Source organism: Leptidea sinapis, chromosome 10 (genome assembly GCF_905404315.1).
Source record: "Leptidea sinapis chromosome 10, ilLepSina1.1, whole genome shotgun sequence".
NCBI lineage: Eukaryota > Metazoa > Arthropoda > Insecta > Lepidoptera > Pieridae > Leptidea > Leptidea sinapis.
The window spans coordinates 7591130-7616620 of NC_066274.1; the positions used below are offsets into that span (position 1 = coordinate 7591130).

At 34.7% G+C, this 25491-nt stretch overlaps 1 protein-coding gene across 1 annotated transcript; it reads right to left on the bottom strand.

The window, feature by feature from the left end:
- Window positions 1-10560: 10560 nt before the first annotated feature.
- Window positions 10561-15911, bottom strand: LOC126966637 (uncharacterized). The gene is made up of 2 exons (XM_050810797.1): window positions 15785-15911; window positions 10561-11284 (listed from the first exon to the last, which is right to left on the bottom strand). The coding sequence occupies exon 2, from the start codon at window positions 11146-11148 to the stop codon at window positions 10561-10563; it is 588 nt and encodes a 195-aa protein (XP_050666754.1). The 5' UTR covers window positions 11149-11284; window positions 15785-15911.
- Between the last annotated feature and the right edge of the window lie 9580 nt (window positions 15912-25491).

Genomic DNA, 25491 nt, shown 5'->3' on the forward strand with positions numbered 1-25491 from the left:
GATTCATCGGGAATTGTATTGTTTTCTTCCAGTAGCTTCGGCTTGCGTGACTTTTCTGTATCTGCATTTTCGTTTCCATATTGAACTTCAGGTTCAATGTGAGTTGGGAATATGGGAGGAATCGGCAGTTTTCTTGTAGCATTTGATTTTGATATAACAGAATATCCGTCTACTGTTTTGTCATCCATGTCATAGAAATCAATTTCCGGTGTTTTTGTACCTGTTTGCATTCATAAAAATTTATAAAATTGATTTTATCAAAGTTGAAATCTTATTCCTATTCTGATTTATAAGCTTCAAGTTCAATTGAGTTCTGCTGTCTATAATACAATATAAGTAAAGTATTAAGTCGATCAAATTGGGGAGGTTTTGAGAAAAGGAGAGGTCCGAAGCACCCGCAACCTGCGAGCATGTATGAAAAGAGTAATGAATGTAGAGGAAGCGCGTGAGGTTTGTAAGGATAGAAGCAAATGGTATTCTATTGTCTCTGCCTACCCCGACGGGAACGAGGCGTGAGTATGTGTGTGTGTGTAAGTATTAACGTTACTACAGGCAGAATATTATTATATTATTTAACAATTATAACTATTTAACTGTAGATTTATGTAACTTATGTAAGAATTTCAAATTTAAGTAAAAATATTAATTGCTGAGCATTTTATTGATGAGAAGGATAATTATATTATTGATTTTGTTAAAATTATTCAAAATTGTATCGAATTGTGACGATCTTCCATAAATAAAAACGTCATCTTCTTTTTGAATATTTATCATTTAAGATAAAATCATACCAGTCCCTGTAGATGTATTTTTAGAGGTCTGCTTCTGGAATTGTTTTCGCGTCGTATGCGGCGTTGACGATGTATATGTTTGAGCTCCGGTTATGCTTTCATCCCAAAACGTACCGTTGACTTTATCTGGTTCTCGGCCCAAATTATCTGCAGCCAATATCATTAATATATAATACAAATAGATTTTTATACAATAACTATGATACATACACAATAACTATGATATTAGCTATGTGGCTCTAATTATGTTCCACTTTAAGCAAGAGTATGATTGAGGCCGAAACGTGTAATATACAATTCAAGAAACACTAAAATTGCCTTAAGAATTAACGATTGTGAATGGTGTTTTACTGCCTTCTTTCCTGAATATAGGTAAATACATCCCGGTACTTAAAGAGAATGTGGCATGGTTAAAGCATCCCGGTACTTAAAGAGAATGTGGCGTGGTTAAAGGATCCCGGTACTTAAAGAGAATGTGGCATGGTTAAAGCATCCCGGTACTTAAAGAGAATGTGGCATGGTTAAAGCATCCCGGTACTTAAAGAGAATGTGGCATGGTTAATGCATCCCGGTACTTAAAGAGAATGTGGCATGGTTAATGCATCCCGGTACTTAAATAGAATGTGGCATGGTTAAAGCATCCCGGTACTTAAAGAGAATGTGGCATGGTTAATGCATCCCGGTACTTAAAGAGAATGTGGCGTGGCTAATGCATCCCGGTACTTAAAGAGAATGTGGCGTGGTCTTCCAACGCATAGGTACATTACTATCTGCAGACTGCAGCTAATGTAGGTTTGACAACGAACGAATATTGATTTTAAATTACGATTACATACCTAAATAGGTAATATAAATATATTATATATTATATTATAGAAAAAACTGAGCTATTTTTATAAGATGACCTTATACTAGGTAGGTAAACTTTTAGGTAAAGAAGTCAACCCTAATTTCGTCAGAAGAGGTCAGTGTCACGCGATAGAAAGAGAGGCAACTTCTAGGTGAATAAAATGATGGTGATTTTGTAGAGTGAGACTTCTGTACTTGTACTATTATAATATATTCTTTGACTTGAGTAAAATACGACAGCAACACGCCATTCGAGGACATACTTTTGTTGATCAAAATATTTACCTAGTCATCCTATCATTATCTATTACAAAAGAAAACAAAACAAATGTTAGATGTCAGCGATTTCTGTTATCGAACGGTGTTGACGTAATATCGGATGGAGTATGATGGTCTACGTCGGAGAAAGCCGGGTTCAAGAAGTCAGTAGCACGTCTTATAAGGGTCAGTTTAACCTGCTCGTCGTTAATAATCCTTATCAGTTACGTAACAGAGTTGTGAATGTGCTACAAATTAGAATATTTGGGTTACAACAAGCGGAATTGGTGTGTAATTAATTGCTAGAAGTTTCTTTGTTAGCCCTTTGTATTTTTGGTACATCTTTGAATTGTTTTGTGTTTTGTATAATAAATATACGATTCGAACACAAAAATAAAAAGAAGACACATTCATAAACATTAACATCTACTTACAAGAAATATTTTGAAGAGAGAAGGTTTGTTTTGTATTTTGTATAGAATCTGAAACTGCTAGACCAAATTTAATCATTCTTTCACCATTGAAGAGATCTATATAATATGTAAAATTCGCTTGTGCTAAGTTGTGAAAAAAAAACTGAAGTGCGAAGTAGTCATTATTGAAATCAAAACAAATTGTAAGACAATTTTACTACTACTATATACTATTCTACTTATTATAGTAGTTTCCACTTTAAAATGTAATTTAAATAATCTTTAAATCTACTCGGACGATTCTAATGTATAAAACGCCAGTGCTTATTCCAAAATACCATCATATGATAGATTATTGAAACGTTAGTTATAGGTACACAACCACAAACCTATATTACTATTTGCATTTAATATTCAATTTCAATTTATTGCAATTCCATAAATTCAGTCCTTAAATATAACATTTGTAGTAAATACTATAATTATACAAGGCAGTATTTTGGATATCCAGTTTGGGTGTCTCAATTTGGTCTGAACAGCAGACCGTAGTAGTACCCATATTTTATTTATTTTCGTTTATTTTTTATTTAAAAATAACTAATTAAATAGTTACAAATGGCGAAGATATCGAGTATTATAATCTTAATATGTATAAATTACGTGACACGTTGTTTGTGCGCAATGGACTCCTAAACTAATGAACGGATTTTAATGGGGATTACTTCATGGAGTGCAGTTTGGTCCAACTTGAGAGATAGGATAGTTTTTATTTCGATTTGGGACCCATAATCATTTTTATTTTCAATATTTGTTTTGTATGGACATATTTTCTATGAGAGAATTTAGGGACGCACGGTTTGACAGTTCCGCTGTGAAACAATTTCATTATAACAACAGGGAGCTATGTTTACGAAATAACTCTTGATGTTTTGAAATATAATTGGCAAATTCCTATAAAACAGTATTTTTTTTTATTATCTACAGAACAACGTCTGTCGGGGCAGCTAGTATAATATAATTATAATTAATAATACATTTTCCACCCTTAAAATACCCCCGGTATTCTTACCTCGGTTCCCTTACATACTCTTTGTTTGAAGTTGGTTAGTAAAACACCTAAAAGATATCTATCTACTGTTCTGACTATAACATATTACGCAATTTAATAGTAATAATAATTTGAACACGTGTTAGAACTCATGCGTATAAAGACCAATCATTCAGTTTCCATTGCTACTCTGTGTCATGGGTATTTAATAATATAATTCAATATTTCCTCAGGCGTTTCACGTAAATGGCCTATAATTTGAGGACACCAAAATTATTAGCGTGGTAAATAATAACTGCACTTTATATAAATTTCTAAATTTAGTATGTGAAGGCTATGTGAAACAAGGTAATTGTAATAATTATAATTAAGTATAATTGGCAGTAGAATAGATTATTATTTACAATTTAAGTGGGCTTGGCTTCGGGCTAGTGTCAATGCTGTCAATAGTAATATTTAAAAAAGGGTTAAATCTTAGATTATGGATTGGTCTCTGCTGCGCTCGCTAGATACCGCACTACCTAAGAACAATAGCTTTTTTATTATGGCAAGTATTAGATGCTTGTGTGCGTGGCATCTTGACACTCAATGGCATCTTTAAGCTTATGTAACAAGCTTCTTGTTATTTTACACTGAAATTAATAAAATACAAAATACTTAATGATGATATGTTATCCCAGTGTCTTTCTTATTTCTTGTAGTATGATTTTTACAAAGTTTTACAACACAACCCGGCATTTTATTTCAATTATTAGCAAAGTATAACCTGTGGCACGTCCACGTCACACATTGTTCGAGACTGGCTCGAGTAAGCTCACTAGTAGGGGGTAGTATTAGTTGCTGGAGTGCAGCGGAGACCAATCCGTAATCTAAGGCTTAAAACTCTATTCAAATATAATACATTATTTTAATAGGAAAAAACGGAACCCTTATAGGATCACGTTGTTATCCATCCGTCGGTCTGTCTGTCAAGACCCTATATCTCAGGAACGGATGCCAGCTAGTTAATGGGTACCACAACGGCGCCTATTTTTTTTATGGAAATAGGAGGACAAACGAGCGTACGGGTCACCTCGTGTTAAGTGATCACCGCCGCCCACATTCTCCTGCAACGCCAGAGGGATAACAGGAGCGTTGCCGGCCTTTAAGGAAGGTGTACTCTACGTTCTGCCGTGAAGCAGTAATGTATAAACATTACTGTGTTTCGGTCTGAAGGGCGCCGTAGCTAGTGAAATTGCTGGGCAATTGAGACTTAAAATCTTATGTCTCAAGGTGACGAGCGCAATTGTAGTGCTGCTCAGAATATTTGGGTTATTCCAGAATCCTGAGCGGCACTGCATTGCAATGGGCAAGGCGTATCAATTACCATCAGCTGTACGTCCTGCTGTTCTCGTCCCTTATTTTCATTAAAGAAACTTAGTTCTACAGTTTTTTGAAGCTGTGAAACAATAATGTAAAACACTGTGGCTGTTTAAACCGCAAAAAAAAAATATATATTTGGACACTCTCAAGGGAATCAAATTATATTTTCCGTTAACCTAGATCTATGAAAGACAAGTAATATGTACCGTCTTATACTACATCTACATGTATAGGGAAAAGTGTGAAAACTATGCATTTGTAATTATTGGTATAAAAAACTGGGTCTTTATGCAAGGGTTCCGAGTTTTGAATTGAGTTCATCATCATCAGCCGGAAGACGTCCACTGCTGGACATAGGCCTTCCCCAAAGATCTCCACGACGATCGGTCCTTCGCTGCCCGCTGCGGGCGATCTTGACCAGATCGTCGGTCCATCTTTTTTTTTTTTATGGAATAGGAGGACAAACGAGCGTACGGGTCACCTGGTGTTAAGTGATCACCGCCGCCCACACTCTCCTGCAACACCAGAGGAATCACAAGAGCGTTGCCGGCCTTTAAGGAAGGTGTACGCGCTTTTCTTGAAGGTACCCATGTCATATCGTCCCGGAAACACCGCACAAGGAAGCTCATTCCAGAGCTTCGTGGTACGAGGAAGAAAGCTCCTTGAAAACCGCACTGTGGAGGACCGCCACACATCCAGATGGTGGGGATGATATCGTAACTTGTGGCGTGTCGTGCGAAGGTGAAATTCGCCGACAGGAATCAGGTTGAACAGCTCTTCGGAACACTCCCCGTGATAAATGCGGTAGAAGACACACAATGAAGCGACGTCTCTACGCAACGCCAAGTGATCCAGCCGTTCACAGAGTACTGGGTCCCCGACAATTCGAGCTGCTCTGCGTTGCACGCGGTCAAATGGATCGAGCTGATACTGGGGTGCGCCAGACCAGAGATGACAGCAATACTCCATGTGAGGCCGGACCTGCGCTTTGTAGAGCGCTAGAATGTGGGCCGGCTTGAAGTATTGCCGTGCTCTTGTAGGGGGCCTAACAACTCTGCGTCTCCCGGTACGTGGCCGCCATTCGAGGACTTTACTACCCCAGTTAATGATGACTGAATTGAGTTAACCGTGTAATGTGGGGTATCTTATGAAAGGGCCTCACTGGCACAAGCTTAAACAGATTTTTTATTATTTATAATTTTCGACTTAATACGAAGAATGGAAAAAGCCTTTCCCTTTTTTATAAGTATAGGTAGGTACTTAAAAATATGTACGGAACCCTCGGTGGGCGAGTCACACTAGCTCTTGTCCGGTTTTTTTAGATTTGATCCATATAGCCTAGTGGCTAGTGGCCCTGTCTAGGTACCGGGTTCGTGTTTGTTTCCGAGTCATGACTGTTAATTTGTATTTATCTTAGATAATTAATACGTCTAGATAGAGTCTTTTGCTGTTAGACAACCGATAAAAACAGGCCAGAGATATAAGTTTAGTGTGCGTGACAAGCTCTTACACTCACGATTTGTATGACACTTTGTGTTAGTGTGCGTGAATTGTGTGTTTTCACAGCTATCATAGTCAATCTAGAGTTTAGATTGTAGACGTATAAATGATCTAAGGTATTTATGTACATATGTTTAAGTAAGTAACTAAGTATATTTCATTAAATATATCGTGGTCTTGCACCCATAGCTATGATGCCTAGCTTGGGGCAAGATAATTTGTGTAAAAGTGTGTCAATATTATTTTTACAATACATTATAGCATAAATATCAACATTCAAATTTTAGTCATACAAATGTTTTCTTTTTTGGATTCGAACCCGGTACTTTAGCCTGGCCTGGCCTGGCCTATTCTATGAAGATATGAGGGCTCATATAATGTCTACTCGATGTCTTTATTATAGCGATTTTGCCAAAAATTTAAAATAAAATACCACAAGATTACTCGCTGGGCTAATCTGTTCATTACAATAATGTCAGTCAACTTTTCCGTAAAACATTAAGTAAAACATAAATATACTTATTTTATTAACCATATCGATATAAGCAGTTATAAAACCTAATGAACTCTTACAGTGTCAATTAGGCAAACAAAATTTCTTTTTAAAATTGCTTTTACCCACAAGATTAAACGTACTGCAGGACATTATTAAGTCCTTAAAGGCAGCTTTACACTTAATGTTCACTATCGCAGTGATATTGTACCAGGTTTATTCATAAATAATCACACTTTCTCATTTCTCCATTCCACACGCAAAAGGGTTTATGAAATTTCGAGGACGATAAAAATAATAACCGTATTTTATGCATTTTATTTGACGGAATTATAGCAAGGTTTCTTTAGCTTTCTTTTTTACATTTATGTTGTGATATAGGTAGTAATGTTGTAAATATCATATATTTTTGTGTCATCGTTTTTTATGTCATAATACCCCTTATATATAAAATTCTCGTGTCATAATAATAATAATAATATTGACACATTTTTTACACAAATTATCTTACCCCAAGTTAAGCATATATAGCCTGTGTAATGGGTTACAAGACAACGATATATTTAATACGATTTACTTACTTAAACATACATAAATACATTTAAACATCCATGACTCGGAAACAAACATCCATATTCATCATATAAATGCTTGCACCTACCGGGATTCGAACCCGGAACCTCTAGCTTAGTAGGTAGGATTGCTAACCACTCGGCTATACAGGTCGTCATGGTGTTAAACATTGAACTCCTCCGAAACGGCTTTACCGATTCTCATGAAATTTTGAGTGCATATTGGGTAGGTCTGAGAATCAGACAACATCTATTTTTCATCCCCCTAAATGTTAAGTGTGGTCCAAGCCAAATTTTTTTTTTAATTTTTTAGACATTTTTTTTTAATTTGTTTAATTATGAGTCAGCGTTAAAAAATACATACAACTTCAAATTTTCACCCATCTACGATCAACAGTTACTGAGTCAGCTAGTAATTTAGAAATTTAAAAAACAATATAATAATAGAATTATAAATACTTACCTATTTTTGTCCATGGTTTTTTTAAATTTATTTAATTCTAGGCTTAAGAATTAAGTTTAATTTTTCATAGTGAATACATAATACTTATATTCTTAATTTGTATGTCAAGATCTTTACCGGGCATGAGATAGTAGACAAAAACAGCAAGTGCAACGCATATTCCGAACAATGCGACCGGCCATCGTAACTTGCGAAGAATCTGCACAACTCTTCCGCGAGATGTCGCGCTTCCCGTTGGCACTCGGTACAGGCTGTCTGGGTGGCTACCCTGAAAAGAAAATTTACAATTAATTTTTAACTTTATGTCTAACTTTGCAGATACGCGCTAACGCTAGAAATGGCCGCAAGTAGAGGTTGCCAAGATTTCAATAAGTGATTCCCGCTCCAGGTAAACAAGAGTATACACTATTTTTAACCGACTTCAAAAAAGGAGGAAGTTCTCAATTCGTCGGTATGTTTGTTACCTCAGAACTTTGGACTGGGTGAAGCGATTTTGATGATTCTTTTTTTATTTGAAAGCTGGTGCTTACCGTGTGGTCCAGATCTGAACCGTGCATCCAAGAGAAAATCATTAAAGTCTTAATTTGCTGTAAGTATATGCGCGACAAATTTACGAATAACTCAATATCACGCCAATCGATTTCATGATTCTTTGTTGTAAAGGATATACTTCAAAGATAGTTTGGTGAGAGTTTGATTAGGTTCTGATTATGGAATCCATGACAAAGTAACAGAACTCTTTAATTCTTAGGAGCAAATGAACGATACTCTGCCGAATATTTTTTATTTGCTATCCAGATATTTGAGTCACCTACAGTAACGTCGTTATGGTCATATAATTGTCGTAGTCGATAGAATGATCAATGGAACTCCTTAACGGCTTTACAGTAAGGGTACGATCTGTCGCAAAATTTCTAACTGTCTGTAATTTAGACAAATTATTAGTTAGAGTACATCCGATTCACTAAAACTCCTAAAAAAAAAACACAAAAAACAACCGACTTCAAAAACACTATTCCAAAACAAACAATAGATATAATATGCATTAAAAAGTATAAAAATAATTGCGCCTCCCCAAGTGAAGCCTAAGTGTTCGGCTTGTGACGCATCATGTTCTCTGATTTGTAAAAAAAAACGGAGCATCGGCTAACATGTAGAGTATAATAGGTTATGATACAATTTTGACAAAAAATTACCATAACTCGTATCGAAATCGTAATAAATCGTAATAATCGTAAACGATCTTATAAAAACTTAAAAAGATTTTTTTTATGATATTATCACGTAAAGTTGTCGTCCGTAAACCGACTTTACAGACAATCAATTATTTTCAGACAAAATGTGATTCGAAAAAAATTTAAATTATAACATTCATCGGATGTGTTGTACCATACACTACATTCTACATACATTTTTTTAGAACTGGTAGTTACATTTATTAAGAAAAAAACTGTTATAACGAGAGTGAATTAATTCTAAGTGCAATGCAGGCCTTAAATTTCTTGTGCCAATGTGCAGCGTGAAATTTTTTTCGGTTAGCAAGTGAGTATGTACAACGTTTCTATATTATTTAAATATCATTGGGCTAAATTACTAGTACTACTTGTTATATATTTTGGTAGAACTGCTTGCAGTGCGGCTAAATATAGCTAAATTATTGCATCTAAAAAGAAAATCAAGCATGGTTTTAGTGTTACAATCACACAATTGTGTGTCTTCCGTGCAACACCTATCTGTAATTTAAAACCCCCTATTACCACTAATTAAATTAAAAATAATGAGTTGCACTCCGGGGTTGCCGGCAGAAGTGAAAAATTGAACATTAAGGTTGTGCATTTTTGAATATTTTGGAATGGTTAGGGAATAATTTCGCACGAATTGCTTTATTTATCAGTATAAAAGAACTACTAGCATTTATGTGGTCAAAATACAATATTCATTCATAATGTATCGTACACAAAAATGACAATTTATATAACATACAAAATTTAGTTTATTCAAAACTATTACAATTATTTTACATTAGAAAGTTTATCTCTCAGAAAACCAACTATCATCCATAATTTAAACGATTGTTTTACGAATTTTCGATCAGGTCACGTGTCCTGACGCGAGTTTAACATAGTATACCCATCCCAAGAAAAGTGCTCAATGCCGCTAAAGAAGTTTTCACTTTAAAAATAAAAAAAGTAAAAACCCATCTAAATACGGACGGGACAGCTTGCCACTTATTCTAAGAAGGTTTTATGGCAATGATTTAACACTTCAGAATGCCGGCAGTGCCCCCATTTACACGACGCGTTTCGCGGTCTATAAAATGCATCGCTTTTATCTATCAATGATGGAATTATTGCTAATTCTAGGAATGCGGCTATTTCATAAACAGTGTCATAATATACTAAAAGCAAATTGACTATATTTGTATCAAAGCGTCAAAGCTCATAAGCTTCTTCAATATTACGTGATATTTACATTATAAGAATGATTATTATGTCATTTAAATGGACGAAAGCGACGGCGGCGTAGGAGCGACAGTCGTAACTTTTCTTAAATGTAATAAATGTGGGTAATTTATGCGGATTATTGCGTCGATAAGGCCTTGCTGTTCTCATTCGAGGTTCGAGACATCACACTGACTCTTGACCTTAGAGAAAGTTTTGAGAGTCAGATAGATTATCTATGGGTAATAGATGCATTCTGCGTTACATTGTGTTGTCATCTGCAAGATTACGAGAATAATTTGTTTCGATTTTGTGTGCAGTAATTCTTCGTGTTTATCAAATTGTTATGTTCATATTTATATTATTTATTCTATACACTAGAATATAATAGTTCCACCATTACCTTTATAGTGAACGGTTTGATATCCCTCGGCCTGGTGAAGTATTTATCAAATTTGGATTCGTAATCCAGCTCGTTGTTGGTGGATGGTGTTTTGGTCGGCTTGATCCTGTAAGTCCCGTACTGCTCACCATGCTCAGATATTGTAGGCAGATTGCCATTTGGAGAGCTGCAGCCGCTACTTGAGCGAGAATAAGCATAATTCATAGAACCATCACTTGGATTCTTTGGCTTCTTTGCAAAAGTGTACCGTTTTGGTGGCTCTTCTATAGGTTTCAAATCATATGTTTCAAACTTCTCAGTGACATAGTTCTCTTCGATTTCGGTCGTAGGTACATATCGAATTAATCTTGGCCCAGTTGATTTCTTCTCGTATTTGTCGGAGTCTGTTGCGTTATCAAGTTGCGCTAGGTTTAGTGAACGGTGCAGTTCATTCGCTGTTCGGTTCGATTTACGTTTTGCCTTACGATCAACAGTTCTTGTGTGTACATGGTCGACTACGATTTCAGATTCCGAGGAAGGTCTATCACTGTATACTAAGTAATTACCATTCACCATTGTGATATTTAGTACTGTTAATGCTTTGCAATATTATTTGCTAATATCATCACTTGTTCCTTCACAATCAGATTTCGCTGCATAGTTTGCGATATTTTAAAAAATTGTTGTCTTCTTGTCACTGCGAGTAGGCGAACTGTATGAACAGCTAATTTGAATGATGATTGAAGAATGCGTTTTGTTTGTTTGTTTGTGTGAATTGTAACAATAAACTGTGATTGTGTAAATAATGTACAAAATGTAGCTGATGAATGAATGTAAAGAATTTCCTTTTAGGTTTTGACAGTATAATTATCGCTTTAAGAGTGGAATCAATATGGGATTATTTTACTTTGTTTCATGAAATAGTAAAAAGAATGTATAATATGTTTGTTATTTAGGTAATTCATTTTAAAAGAATGTTTAATTTTTTTAATTAATGAGCATATTAAGCGTATTAAGGCTGGATTTCTACTGTAAGTTTTATATAAGCCGACCATTATTTTCGTACAACCCTTAAACAATTAACATGCGCACGACGCGAAGCACGTAGTACCTGCATCTTGTACGGAACCCATCGTGTGCTTTTCTTACCACGCTTAACTGGTTTTATATAAAGTACATTAATTAATATTAAAGCAAAACAAATAATGAGAACGTTCGCTATGTTGTAAACGACAATACATACGGTAGATAACGTACGGATCGTTATGTCGGCTGCTATTGTTTTGATTTAGTTCCCGCGCTTTTTGTACTCATTCGCGGGAAAATTCTCAAGCAAAGCGCGTGCGCCACAGATAATAATGGATACCATGTATGGACTACAATATTGCTTTGATATTGCGTAACATCTCAGGGTGTTTTATGCAACTGATGTGCCGTTAATGCAACAGATGAGCAGAATTGTGATAACTCAGGTCACTTTGATGTACATTTCCTGGCGTTAATCTATTACTGCATTAAGTTGTTACATCATTTTTGAGTAACAAACTATTGCGTCACTATACGGTCGTTAGAATCTTGTAGGATACTTAAATTGTTTATTAGGTAATTTATGTTGGTACTAGCTGACCCGGCAAACGTTGTTTTGCCATATAAAGTATAATTCACGTGATAGTTTTATAAGTAATAAAATATTGCCTATATTATAGCCTGTACATGATTTTGTTCTATTGTCAATAGTTTTTGCAGCGCACAATAGCCTATAGCCTTTCTCGATAAATGGACTACCCAACACTGAAAGAATCATTCAAATCGAACCAGTAGTACCAGAGATTAGCGCGTTCAAACAAACCAACAAACAAACACTGCAGCTTTATAATATTAGTATAGATTTGAATGTATGACAACTCTATTACGAATTTATTGAATGTACGCGTTTTGTCTTGTACTGCAAGATGCATTTGTAGAAGTACGAACGGTGTTGAAGTTGTTGTAAGATCTTGTGAACTGGATACATTGCAAGTAAGTTAAATTTGTTTTCACCGGAGTGGGAGCCGAATCCTGGAAGACCAACCCACACGTGACAGCAAATCGCTGAAGTAGAACTGCGACCATATGAACTCTTGAGGTGATATACTGGGATATCATAGAAGTGGCAGATTAACGAGGACTTTTTAAATAAGTGAGGGCTAACGGGCAAGAGGCTAGCGTGACATAAAATAAAAGCCAGCCGCACGTTCATATCAAGAATAGATGAGATGAGATGATGAGAGGTCAGTTTGGTAGGAGTATATTTTAATAAACCGACTTTAAAATGGAGGAGGTTCTCAATACGATCGATATTTTTTTATGTATGTACACCGATTACGCTGATATTTATGATCCGATTTTCGTGATTCTTTAGTTTGATGCTGAATAGTTGCCATTTGGTCCCATTTTTTTTTTATAGAATTTTTTATTTTATGAATATTTTTTATGACAATTCATGTTTATTGTTGCCATTTAATGATGTTATTATTTACGTGGCACTGATTTAAAACCGATCAATAGGTAGCACATACAAATAATAGTATTTTATTAAAATGAAAGGTATAATGAAAGGTTTGCTTATGAGGTGTATTAAATTATATTTTTTATTAAATTATGTCACACTTTTTAGTTTTAGAAGTCCGTTTTTTTAAGATTAAACGTCCCTACGTCGTGTCGGTTTTTGATTCGGAATACTGTTATAGGTGGCAGTTGATTCCACATTCCACAAAGTATCTGTAGTAGAATCTATTAACATAAGGATGAATGAGTAAAGAACGTTATATCTTAAATACATTTCAAACCTATCAAAATTAAATTGTAACTATTAATGTGGAATGCAATTAAACAATGTAATTTGAATTAAATTCGTGTTTGGTTTACGATCGTTTAACGTTATGTAAATATAATCGCGAGTTGCGATATCATGGCAAATTAAATTCCGAGTCTATAATTACGATTCATTGAACCTGTAGTAATTCTACTAATCGCTTGGGTTGTTCCATAAGATTGTTAAAATATGTTCACCTTGATCTATGAAGCTACGGCGAATAGAACTTCAATATTATGGTTTTGTGATAAGGTAAGCTCGGTCAAATGCTAAGATATTTAAGAATTTTGCAATGCAACCTGTTTTTAAGGATAAGTGGCTCCTAATCATTTTAATTTGTGGTCAACATGGACTGGTTATCTACTGCTCTGCAATTAATGCAATGTAAAAATAATATGTATGTAAATAAATATAAGATTATGTTTTTTTTGCATTCCATTATAAATGACACTAGCATTGTATTATTTATAAGAAGCAACTTATAGTGGATACTTTTTAAAAAACATAACATATGAAACTACAAGTTAAATAAACTTTTTTGTTCGAGTAACGGCCGTTCCCAATATACTATCTACAGATAGAGATAAATTACTACCTTCTACTGTCAGTAATTAGCTGTCAATAATCTAAAGCTGTCCCAATATACGGGTATATATATAAGTCATTCTTATCGCCTTATATTGGGTCGCGGTAACTGCAATTTTCATAAAAACTTCTATCGCTGGTAAGCTATACGTCGTCCCATTGACAGACAGTGTGTACGGGTAAGGTCAGTTACCGTCGATATGTTTGTTGGGACAGAAAAGACAGAAAAGCGATTTTTATCTCAAGTAAGAGATAGACTTAATATTTGGAACGGCCGTAAGGCAGTAAAAAATTTACGTAAGCAGCTGATAATGTTAAAAAACCTTATCTACCACTTCCCAAAGAAAATGATCTAAATAAACCTTCAAAGGACTAAACTAATAGACTCAAAATTATAAACTTATAATGCCTACTACTCGGCTAAGTCGAGTTAGTAAGTCTTTTGTGGGGCTTGATCGATGTATATGCTTGTACAACAAGATCCCTGAAAATGTTCAAAACAAAAGTATTACGGTATTCAAAAGAATTGTTAAAAAACGTGTGTGTGATAATGGTTACTCTAACATAAATGACTTTCTTAATGATACCACAGATAGGGAGTGGAGCGACCGCCCTCAGGCTATTAAATAATAAGTTTAAATGTACAATATTACTTTGTAAACCTATTTTTTCGATAAAAAAGCCCGCTGAGTTTGAGGCATTCGGTTTGGAATGGGTGGTAGTTTTTGACTTTCATTAAGTGATGTCACATCCTATTTTGAATAAAAATATTTGAATTTGATCTTATTAAGACCTTATTAAATCCTATCCGACGTTAAATCTAAAAAGATAAGAATTACAGGCAGCCTCTGTCAATGTATTTCTATTATTTTGAGAAATTGGGCAATATAGCGTTTGCATCGATTAACCAGTAGGAGGCTCCGTTGCACAGGATGCCGGCTAGATTTTACAACAACAACGCCTATTTCTGCCGTGAAGCAGTAATGTGTCTGCATTACTGTGTTTCGGTCTGAAGGGCGCCGTAGCTAGTGAAATTACTGGACAGTTAGACTTAACATCTTATGTCTCAAGGTGACGAGCGCATTTGTAGTGCCGCTCAGAATTTTTGGGGATTTTCAAGAATCCTGAGCGGCATTGCATTGTAATGGGCAGGGCATACCAATTACCATCAGCTGAACGTCCTGCTCGTCTCGTCCCTTATTTTCATTAAAAAATATTCATCGTGCAATTTTTAAATAATATGAACACATAATAATATGCAAATTATAGAAGACGTGGGTGCACTCGACCTAATAAACAGAAGCGCCAATTTACTAAGCGTATCGTAGCGGTAACTGCAGACATGTGTTCTACTATTCTATACCTACCGTCATAGTTGAACGAGCACCGCGGTCTACAGATAGTATATTTTCTAAATCACCTTTCAGTGCTACTGTATTTATGCTTGTGAGTATATCTAAATATTCTTAGCATTTTTTAATATTCCGTTAGGTCCCAGCATTTAACCTTGGAGTGTACCGATACTCAGAGATTTGCGAAAATTATCACAATAAATTGATATATAATAGCTAGTCGCGGTAGTAAATTTCCTACAGCTAATCTTGTATTTATGTAAACAATTGTGCAGTTAAATAGATTTTAAGTAAGAGTTCATAAAGGCATTGATATTTGATATTTTTATTGTATTGGATAAGTTAAATGTATGTATTAATAAAATACACGTGATATTGAATGTGTTGATGCAATCATCATAGAATTTTGTAACAATTTTACCATCTGGTCGTGTTATGCACAAATTCCTGACTTGAAACAAAACCGATAACGCACTTAACATCCTTAATAAACAAACAAACAAAACAACACACAACACTAGAGAATCTTCGCGTTCAGAAAGTTCTAGTTCTTGTTAGTGCAAGGCTGCGATAGAGACTGAATCGCTATGGCCACCACCTCGCTTGCACCACACACTGTGGGAAACAGCCGTGGAAAAATAAGCATGTTTTACGCAAGCCATTATGCCCAGAAGATACCAGATAAATTATTTAGCTCCTATTCATTGGCCGATGCACAGATTAGAGGGAACAATGTGTGGTAGCCGCTTCGCAATCTTAATGATGTTCGTGTATCGGATTGACCTAAGTTCACAAAGCTAAATTTGATTTGAATCAAGTTAAATAATAACAGACAAGATTACGTACAAGTCTAAATAATATTTGAGGCTACTTTCCATTAATATTACGGTAAGCAACGCACGTCTGAAATTACTGTCAATTTTTTAAAATATATCTAAGTAGTTACCTAGCAAATTTTTACTTCCACAATATTTTCCAAGCGTAAACAGTAATGTGATCGTTATAAATAGATTGTTCTTCGGTCTTAAGCAAAGACGTGTTCTAATTCTCACGATGCCAATGGTTTGTTTTCGCGGTGACGTCAGTCGTTGCATTAATTTTCTAAAGAAGATAGGTGAAACTTGCACTTTGAGTTGCATGAATTTCCTGGCCGGAATAAGCTTCAAAAAAGGCTGTTAATATATTATCATTATTTCTCATTGTATATGTTGACTTTCATTCTATATTATCATATCTTAAATTTAAATTTAAAAAAAGAAAATAATCTATATTTAATATGGACTCGTACTTTAGGACGATTGTGCCTAAGCTATCTCTTTTAATGGCATGGTTTACTAGACATAATGGAGTGGTATCCAAGAAACGAAAAGACACAAAAGGGACGTTACATGTTAGGACAACGTAATCAACTGGTTACTGAGTTGAAGTGTTATTTAAAATAAAAAATAAAGTTAAATATTAAGTTATTATTATAACTAAGTATATTTTATACTAGATTTATACTAGACTTAGGTATAACGATCTTTTGGACATATTCCTACGCCAAGATAATTCCACCGATGGTTGCGTGACAGTTGGTTTTAATATAATTTTTATCCATAGATCATTTCCTTACGTCTAGATAGACTGTAATAACGTCGAAAAAAATTGAGGTTGATGGTTAACCTCTATTAATATAATATAATAGCAATGCGTGCATTAACACAAATTGACATACTAATCGCGAGTGCATGACGTAGCTTGTCACGCACACTAAAGTAATAAACCTGGCCTGTTTTGATCGGTTGTGTCTAGCAGCTAGAGGCTCCATCTAGACTTATAAATTTAAAATAAAATATATGTGTAAAAGTTTTTTTTTAAATAAAACCATACCATAATGTATAAGGAGTATATTTGATCATATTATATCGAATGTATGAATATCTTGCGCTATATTTAGGAATATAATATATTACCTTGTATGAGAATTGTCTTGACCTTCTCGTCGTTTGCAATATGATTTTGACTCACTTTTTATGATTCTTCATTTGACCTTTATCGCATTCAATAATAAGACTAGGCGGCGACTTATAATACGTTTATCTGAAGACTATTATTAAACCACATAATCAAAGAATTGGTATATAATAATTTATTTTATTGTTATTTTATTTTACAATTTTTGGAAAACTTACAGTTTGGATAAAAAATTAAGTTACATACTTAATTACAGAAGGACCGTTAAAAGTTTTCACAGATAGGAATGGATATATGATTTAAGAGTTAATATAATAAAGAAAAAAATAACAAAAGACCAAAAATTTACACTTAAACCTGATTGAAAAAGTCTCGGTAAGAAGCTGTTTTACCTGCCTAAATGGGGTGGTGAATAAATCCAGGTCTAATAGCTTAGACAAGTCGTTGAAAGACCGACCAGCCAATAGGTAACTATTTTGTCTATAATTAGTTCTAGCTCCGGGAACATGCAGGCAGCATGGTCCGGAGTGAGGCGAACGGAACATGAAGACGCGAATATTCAATAATATATATTATACAAATAATAGTCTGTTGTGAGACGGGTATTGTAACCTTATGGTGCCCTAATTAGTGGCTCTATTTCTATTGTAAGCTTTACGATGTATGCACGTATGTCGTATGCACTAACACACCATGAATATACCGACAAACCTCTCAATTTGACATGAAATGCTTGATTATTAATGAAAATTTCCAAATATAGGATAGCCGCCGCTACAAAATAACCACACAATTTTAAGCTCTAAATTTACAAGGTTACCTGGCGCTGAGTCAAGTAAAATCTTTGGAGGGACAATGTATAGAGGATTGCAACAAATTTTTGGGAAAGACCCTCTGATAATGAGATACTAAATTTAAATGAATGGGAAGAAAATTAATAAAAAAGTGAGTACATTAGTAATAAGTTTATTGATACATTATCAATATCATTAATATTGATCTTTTCAATACAACCGCTTAACTCTACATAAATACTAAGAAAGAGACTCAGAGTCAAATGAACATTATTCAAGTTGGAGTGGTAAATCTAACATATATAAATCCAGTGTCCTGATGTTTGTTTCCATTGAACTCCTAAACCAATGAATGGATTAATGGGGATTATTACTTTATAGCGTGCAGTTTAGTCCAACTTGAGAGATGGGATAGTTCTGTTTTCGATTTGGAACCAATAATTACTTTTAATTCTATGAGAGAATTTATTGACGCACGGTTTGATAGTTCTGCTGTGAAACAATTTAATTACAACAACATTTTAGCAAATAATTATTTATGTTATGTATAATATTATTGACAAATTCATAAAAAACCAGTATTTTATTTATTATGTACCGAACGTCTGTCGGGTCAGCTAGTAGTGTATATTATATCATATTTTGTAGTTATATAAAATTAAAATATATTTATCTATTTAAAATAAAATCTTAATTTTAACTGTATCGTTATAACAACTTTGCACAGTGCAATATTTTGGTATCAAAATATATCCAGCTAAGGATGGTTGATGTTGTTGCAAAAATATATTTACGTAACCGTTTTTATTACATAAAAACTAGTGTAGCTTCAGGCGTATAATAATATATTTCACAGCGCGGCGTTTATCTCAATCATATATCACACAAAACTATTCATTTATCATTCGTAATGATCTTATGCGTCGAAAAAGGTTGCAATCATGGCAAAACTTTTTTCGGTTTGATTGATAGTCACAGATTCATAATATTGTAGATTCAAATAGAGGAATTTTCAATCCGTATTTGATAATTTTTTATTCGTGACGTTGGTAGGATCAGACAGGTAAGCCAATTATCGCATTTGCATTGTACCTGTACAAGAGAGCCGCATAAAAGCTGACCCACATTTTAGCAGGTACAAGTCCGGCCATATGTGGAGTAATTCTCGCATCTGGGATCAAGGACTCAGCTAAAGCTCAAACCATTACACCCATGTAAGGCAGAGCTGCACGAATTGACGAAGATGCAGTTTTCTTTGTGTAGGAAGTCAGTTCATTGTCTTCTATCGCATTTATGACGTCCCGTCCCAAACACTCCCATGTTCTGAATATATATGTATCGCTTGATTCCTACCCTTACTTCCATCATCGCACCACACGCCACCAATAATATAATCCTTATTTGGAGGTGTGTTACCATCAGAAGACCGTTCATCTCTTTTGTCCATCTATTCCATAAAAAAATAATTTGGCAGGTGTAGAGACTGCCGATAGTAGTGAAAATTAGGAACTTCTAGTATTAAGATTTTAAATTTCTTAATGTTTTGTAACAATTAAATTATTAATTTTAATTTATTTTTAAATTGATTGATTAAATCTTATTTCAACAATGCACGATTCACTTATAAGATATACACAGCACTAATATTGCACAATACGTCAGCTGTATAACTACAGATATACTGCTATTAGTATTTCGGTGACGTGAGCTCACGAAATTCACCAATCCAAAAAGTGTCAACTACATATATATATTTTTAAATTATTTATTTATCGCGTGCGCCAGTCATGGTCATGTCGGTATGCGAACCATAAGATTTTCCACTACCAAAAGGTGCCTAACGCAGCTAAAGAAGTATTCACTTCAAAAATGTTGGATATTATAATCTTTGATTACGAGTAACGGCCGTTCCCAATATTCAGTCTATCTCTTACTTGTGATAAAAATCGTAACTGTCGTTGAATTTCTGTCCCAATAAACTCAACGTCAATGGGACGACGTATAGCTTACCAGCGATAGAAGCTTGTATGGAAATTGCAATTGACGCGTCCCAATATAAGGCGATAAGAATGACTTATTACTGACAGTAGAAGGTAGTAATTTAACTCTATCTGTAGATAGTACATTGGGAACAGCCGTAAGTAACCTCTTTCAGTTTGTCGTATTCCGACAAACAGACGATGTTTCATAATACAATACGATATTATAATATTCTTAGAGGTGCAGCCGAACAATAAACATCTCTAACGACCTTAAATAACTGACATTTCATCTGCAAACACGAGCGCCGACACAAAGGTTTTTCGATTTGATTTGAACTTTGAAATTAACACGAATGCCATCCGCATACTTGCTCCAGCCCAAGTCTGCCTCAATTATATGTTTCATTTGACTTGAAGTTCACCAAAGATTATATCTAATACCAATAGTTATTTCATAATATAATTTAATTTGTATGCCTGAACCTTTAAATTATATCTATAATAATCGCTATAAAGTACATCAGCTCAAGTGAATATGGACAGGTCACGCGTAATCAGGACAAATGAAGCAAATTGGGGACAAAATGCAATCCCAGAAATGGAAGTAGAGACCGGCAGCACAAGCGGTGGGATGATGAGCTCACAGTTGTTTCGAACTGGTGACGAGTTGCCATGGAGACGAGTTGACAGGGTTCAATGGAAACTTTTAGTAGAGGCCTTAAAATTTAGGACCATTAGAGAGTTTGCTAATCAAAACCATTTTAGCTAAGTAAACTGGATTCGCATAAAATCGGATAACTTCAAGTTTTTTTATTTTTTACCCAAATTTATCACATTGAATTTTTACGATGCGCCCGCCACCTGACATCCAAATTGACATTACTGTTACACCCTGACGTTAGTTGGTGAACTAGCTCGACCCAATAGCCGGCAAACGTTGTTTTGCCATATAAATTATTTTTAGTTATCGACTGTTTTTCTCCGAATTACTTTTAAATATTGCAAATCCGTTATTAGAAGTAAGTTCTACAAAATAGTAATATTATAACCTTATTTAAGTTCTGTGGATTTTGTGATGTTTTAATTAAATAAATCAATAAATCCAACTACCATTAAAAAGACTTTTCATTTTTCGGGTTACTAAAATATAGCCTATAACTCTCACAGAAAATGTGGCTTTGTATTAACATATGTATATCATGTTTTTGGTAACAGAATTTTAAAAATCGGTTTAGTAGACCCAGTCATTGTTTGTCAATCTTTTCGTCTAGCCGTTCTCCAGTTATAAGTGTTCGAACCACTATATTGTTTAAGAAATGTAAATTGGAACAAAGTATTTTGAATGGTACGATATAATGAGACACTAATAGATATTATAAACGCTATAATTTGTAAGGATATGATCATTGATGGTTATGCAAAAGTTACAGGTAGCTACTACAATATACTTCTATAAATTATGTTAAACGATTTATTTTGGTCAGCATAAACATGCAGATTTTGCGATTATAAAACGCGTGAGCAAACCACGTAGAGCTGGCCGTGGGAAAAACATACACCATGTTGTATGTATGTATGCCTGGTTAAACTCTGCTTTTTGTTGATAGTAATTGAAAATGCAACTTTTAATGAAAACTGCATGCGTTTAAAATGAACAACTCCCCGCCCGGATTCTTCCAGTCGCCTGCGCGCCCGTCCCATTCACTCGCCACGGGACCACAACATAATATGGCGCACTCGGTTGTTTATTATATAAAGTTATGAATACACAATTTACGTTTAGAAATACCTTCTGGAATAAGTACTATATAGAGTGCACCCGCTTTTGAATGAAGGAGAAATCATAACGAAGCTTGTTTGTTTGCTTAAATCCACAGAAATAACTCGAGATAGATACGTCAAGTGGGCGATCGTGACAAACGTTAGCAATAATATAATTGCAAATGTTTTTAATCTTTAATCATAGCCGAACTTTAACATTGTAATTACAATGACGGGTACTCACGATATACATTTTATTATTTTGGTGCTGACATTTCCATACAACTGAATTAAGAGTATCCCGCCGCCTCAGCAGTTCCACCGCGACTAAACACATTGACACTAATAGTGCATGAATCTGTCTACGTGGCGCCTAATTAGTTTTGATCTTTGATTTCCTAATTCACGACACACACTACTGACGACGTCTATACTTTCGGATCATTTTGTTACATTGGTACTGCAGAGTCTAAAACCATCCTCCCTATTAAAATTGTTAGGATGCTTTATAATTTCGATAGATTCTCTAACAAGCCCTGGGATGTATTGGCGTTCAGCAGATATTACTCGTGGGTTATAATATATATGCTGCTGTATCAAGTGGTTGGTACCGGCTTTAAGCAAGTTGTCAGCTATTGCGGATGTTTTAGGAACAGTCATTAGGTCAGATATTTTTGACTGCGCTAATGTGTTTCTTAACGCGTTGAGAAATAGCTCTTTTTGTTTGTCCGATATAGGAGCTTTCGCAGCTGCAGTCAACGTCTTAGATCTCGGGGCACTGGTATGGAATACTGTCTTTTGGCGAACGTAGGTAGGCGACCACTTTTTTGAAGGGTTGAAAAAATGTTTTTATATAAAACTTCCTGCTCAGAATCCTATCTATTTTAACAGTGTCCCCTTTTATGTATGGTAGATATGCCACTTGCCGTTCCACCGTTGCGGTGCGCCTATGTGATACACTTGTTAAAGTAGCTCTGTGGCAACCATAAAATTAGCTTCAACATTAATTTATCATACGCAATAAATATTATATATATAAGCAATATATATTGTATGGTTTCAAATAAAATTTAGAATTATAAAACATAAGGTCTAAAATTAATGTTAGAAACTAAACCTGACCTGACGGTTTTGAGCCAGTTTTTAAAAGTCCGGTTCTCGAGAAGAATAGCAAATTCAAATTGTGTCTTCTAGATTTGCGTCCGTTAATCTCGAACATTTTTTTTTATAGAAAAGGTGGACAAACGAGCGTACGGGTCACCTGGTTTTAAGTGATCACCGCCACCCACATTCTCTTACGACATCAGAGGAATCACATGAGCGTTGCCGGGCTTTAAGGAAGGTGTACGCGCTTTTTTTGAACGTACCCTTGTTTTATCGTCCCGGAAACACCGCGCAAGGAAGCTCGTTCCACAGCTTTGTGGTACGTGGAAGAAAGCTCCTTGAAAACCGCTCTGTGGAGTACCGCCACACATCCAGATGAGGGAGATGATATGCTAACTTGTGGCGAGTCGTGCGATGGTGGAATTCGGCGGCAGGAATCAGGTGAAACAGCTCTTCGGAACAATCAAAAATGAAAACAATAATCAAACAACAACTGTTATAGTTGTTGTTTGCATAGGCCCACCGCAACGGTGAAACGGCAAGTGGCGTATTTAACATCTGATAAAATAGGTAGGATACTGAGGAGGAAGTTACATAAAAAATGTTTTTCAAAAACTTCATCTTTGAAAAAGATGTTTCACATACCTACGTATGTCGAGTCAAACACAGTCGCAAAATTGATGGCTAGTTTTTTGCAATTAGCTTTAAAATATTTTTTAAATACATAAAGATATAATATACTTAATCTCCGTATTAATTTGTACCTGGTATAAAATATATTACAATATTTGTTGGTCCGAAGTTCGAGTTATCGTCGGTCCGCCTGTTGCCGACCCTTGCTTTACACGTTCTTGCTTATTGCGATACAGTCATAAGCTGTCAATTGGCGTTTCAATATGAATTCAAAAGCAGCACGGCCTAAATATGCGACGTATTCACTATTACATTGCACATATTCAAGCGAACGAAAAGGCCGAATTCAGTCATTACTCATACCAATAATATTTCTAGCAATTAATTATTAGTACAAGACGGAAGGGCTGTTGGTCGTACCTCAAATTAAAGTTTTGTATTTTTGAAGTGAAAAAGTAGGACAGAAGAAAGGAGAAAAATTTGGATCACGAACAGGTATTGAACTGGAAGAATAGAGGAAGAACAGGACACAAAAGAAAATGTTGATTATTTTACATATTTTATAGTAAATTGTCTTATTATTCGAGTATCCATGAGGAGAGTAAAAAAAACACTAATGAATTAGTACTCTCAAAAGAAAGTGAGAAAAAACAACAAACACATTAAAATATATATATTGTTTTCGTAATAATATATATGGGCGCAAATTGCCACCTACCGGTAATAGTTGGCAACTATTGATATTTATGTTTTAGTTTATCATTAAAATGAATATAATTGTTGTAGATATATCTGAAATATATAGGATTTAATTACAAATAGCTATTTGTAACATAAAACCGTAATTTTTTAAAGTCTGATATTTAATAGACACTGTTTTGACTGTTTGAATGTTTTGAACATGTCTGATGTTTCATTTATTGTTAAAATACTTAATTTACAGTGTAAATGTTAAAATTAATTTGTATTAGAATTAATATCATTATTCTGTATCAAACTTTATTATTTTATGCAATTAGACTTTCTTAATTGCATTTCGAAACTTGCTTGCAGCGCCATCTTCTTACTTACTAATGTTTATTCAAATTTGATGAACAAACCATATTATATAAATCATTTGAAGTTATATAAATTCATTAAAACATTTATTATAAATATTAAGCTGTATTTATGAATTATTTTGCAGTACCTAATTTTATTTAATTGTTTTAAAAGAAGTTGTATCTACTTTTATCTATTGTAAGGTAGCTATAAAAGCGGTTGTTGTAAAAAGTTGAATTCTAAACTAGAAATTGTGAGTGATCATACTAAGAAATTATTAGTGTGTTATTTCACCGTGATGGACCATGATCGAGAAAACCCTGGCTTAACGCCGACATATACAACCGGATATTGTAAAAAAACATTTTTTGTTGTTAAAGGGACAACCCTAACCCACAGAGTGCAGATAAATAGTTTGGTGTCGTCACATACTACCTGATATTGTAGCACGGTAGTTTACACCCAGCACTACATGGCACTATCATTCATTACGCTGTGGCGTGCTCGGGCTCACGACTGTTACGTACAGATTCAATCTTAAAGTGATGACAAGCTTTCTTGTAATGAATTGTAACTGAGGCGATGCACGATTTGAAAGTTATAACAAGACGCCCGTCTGCGAATACGAATTAGAATTTTAAAGATCGAAATGTAGAGTCGTTATAAATTCTTCATACCTACTATATACTGTGCTAAAATACCTTCTATATACTTCTAGTAGACAACATTTTTCAATCAGTTTGTGCTTCGAATGATGATTTACGGTACGCAGACGTGGTCGCTAACTATGGGCCTGATGAGGAAATATGAGAAAACTCATGGTCCTCATGGTCCACAGGGCAATGGAGAGCCATTGC

Bases quoted from the DNA above. Each gene is read 5' to 3' on its own strand.
- LOC126966637 (XM_050810797.1), bottom strand. From the start codon at position 11,148: ATGGTGAATGGTAATTACTTAGTATACAGTGATAGACCTTCCTCGGAA.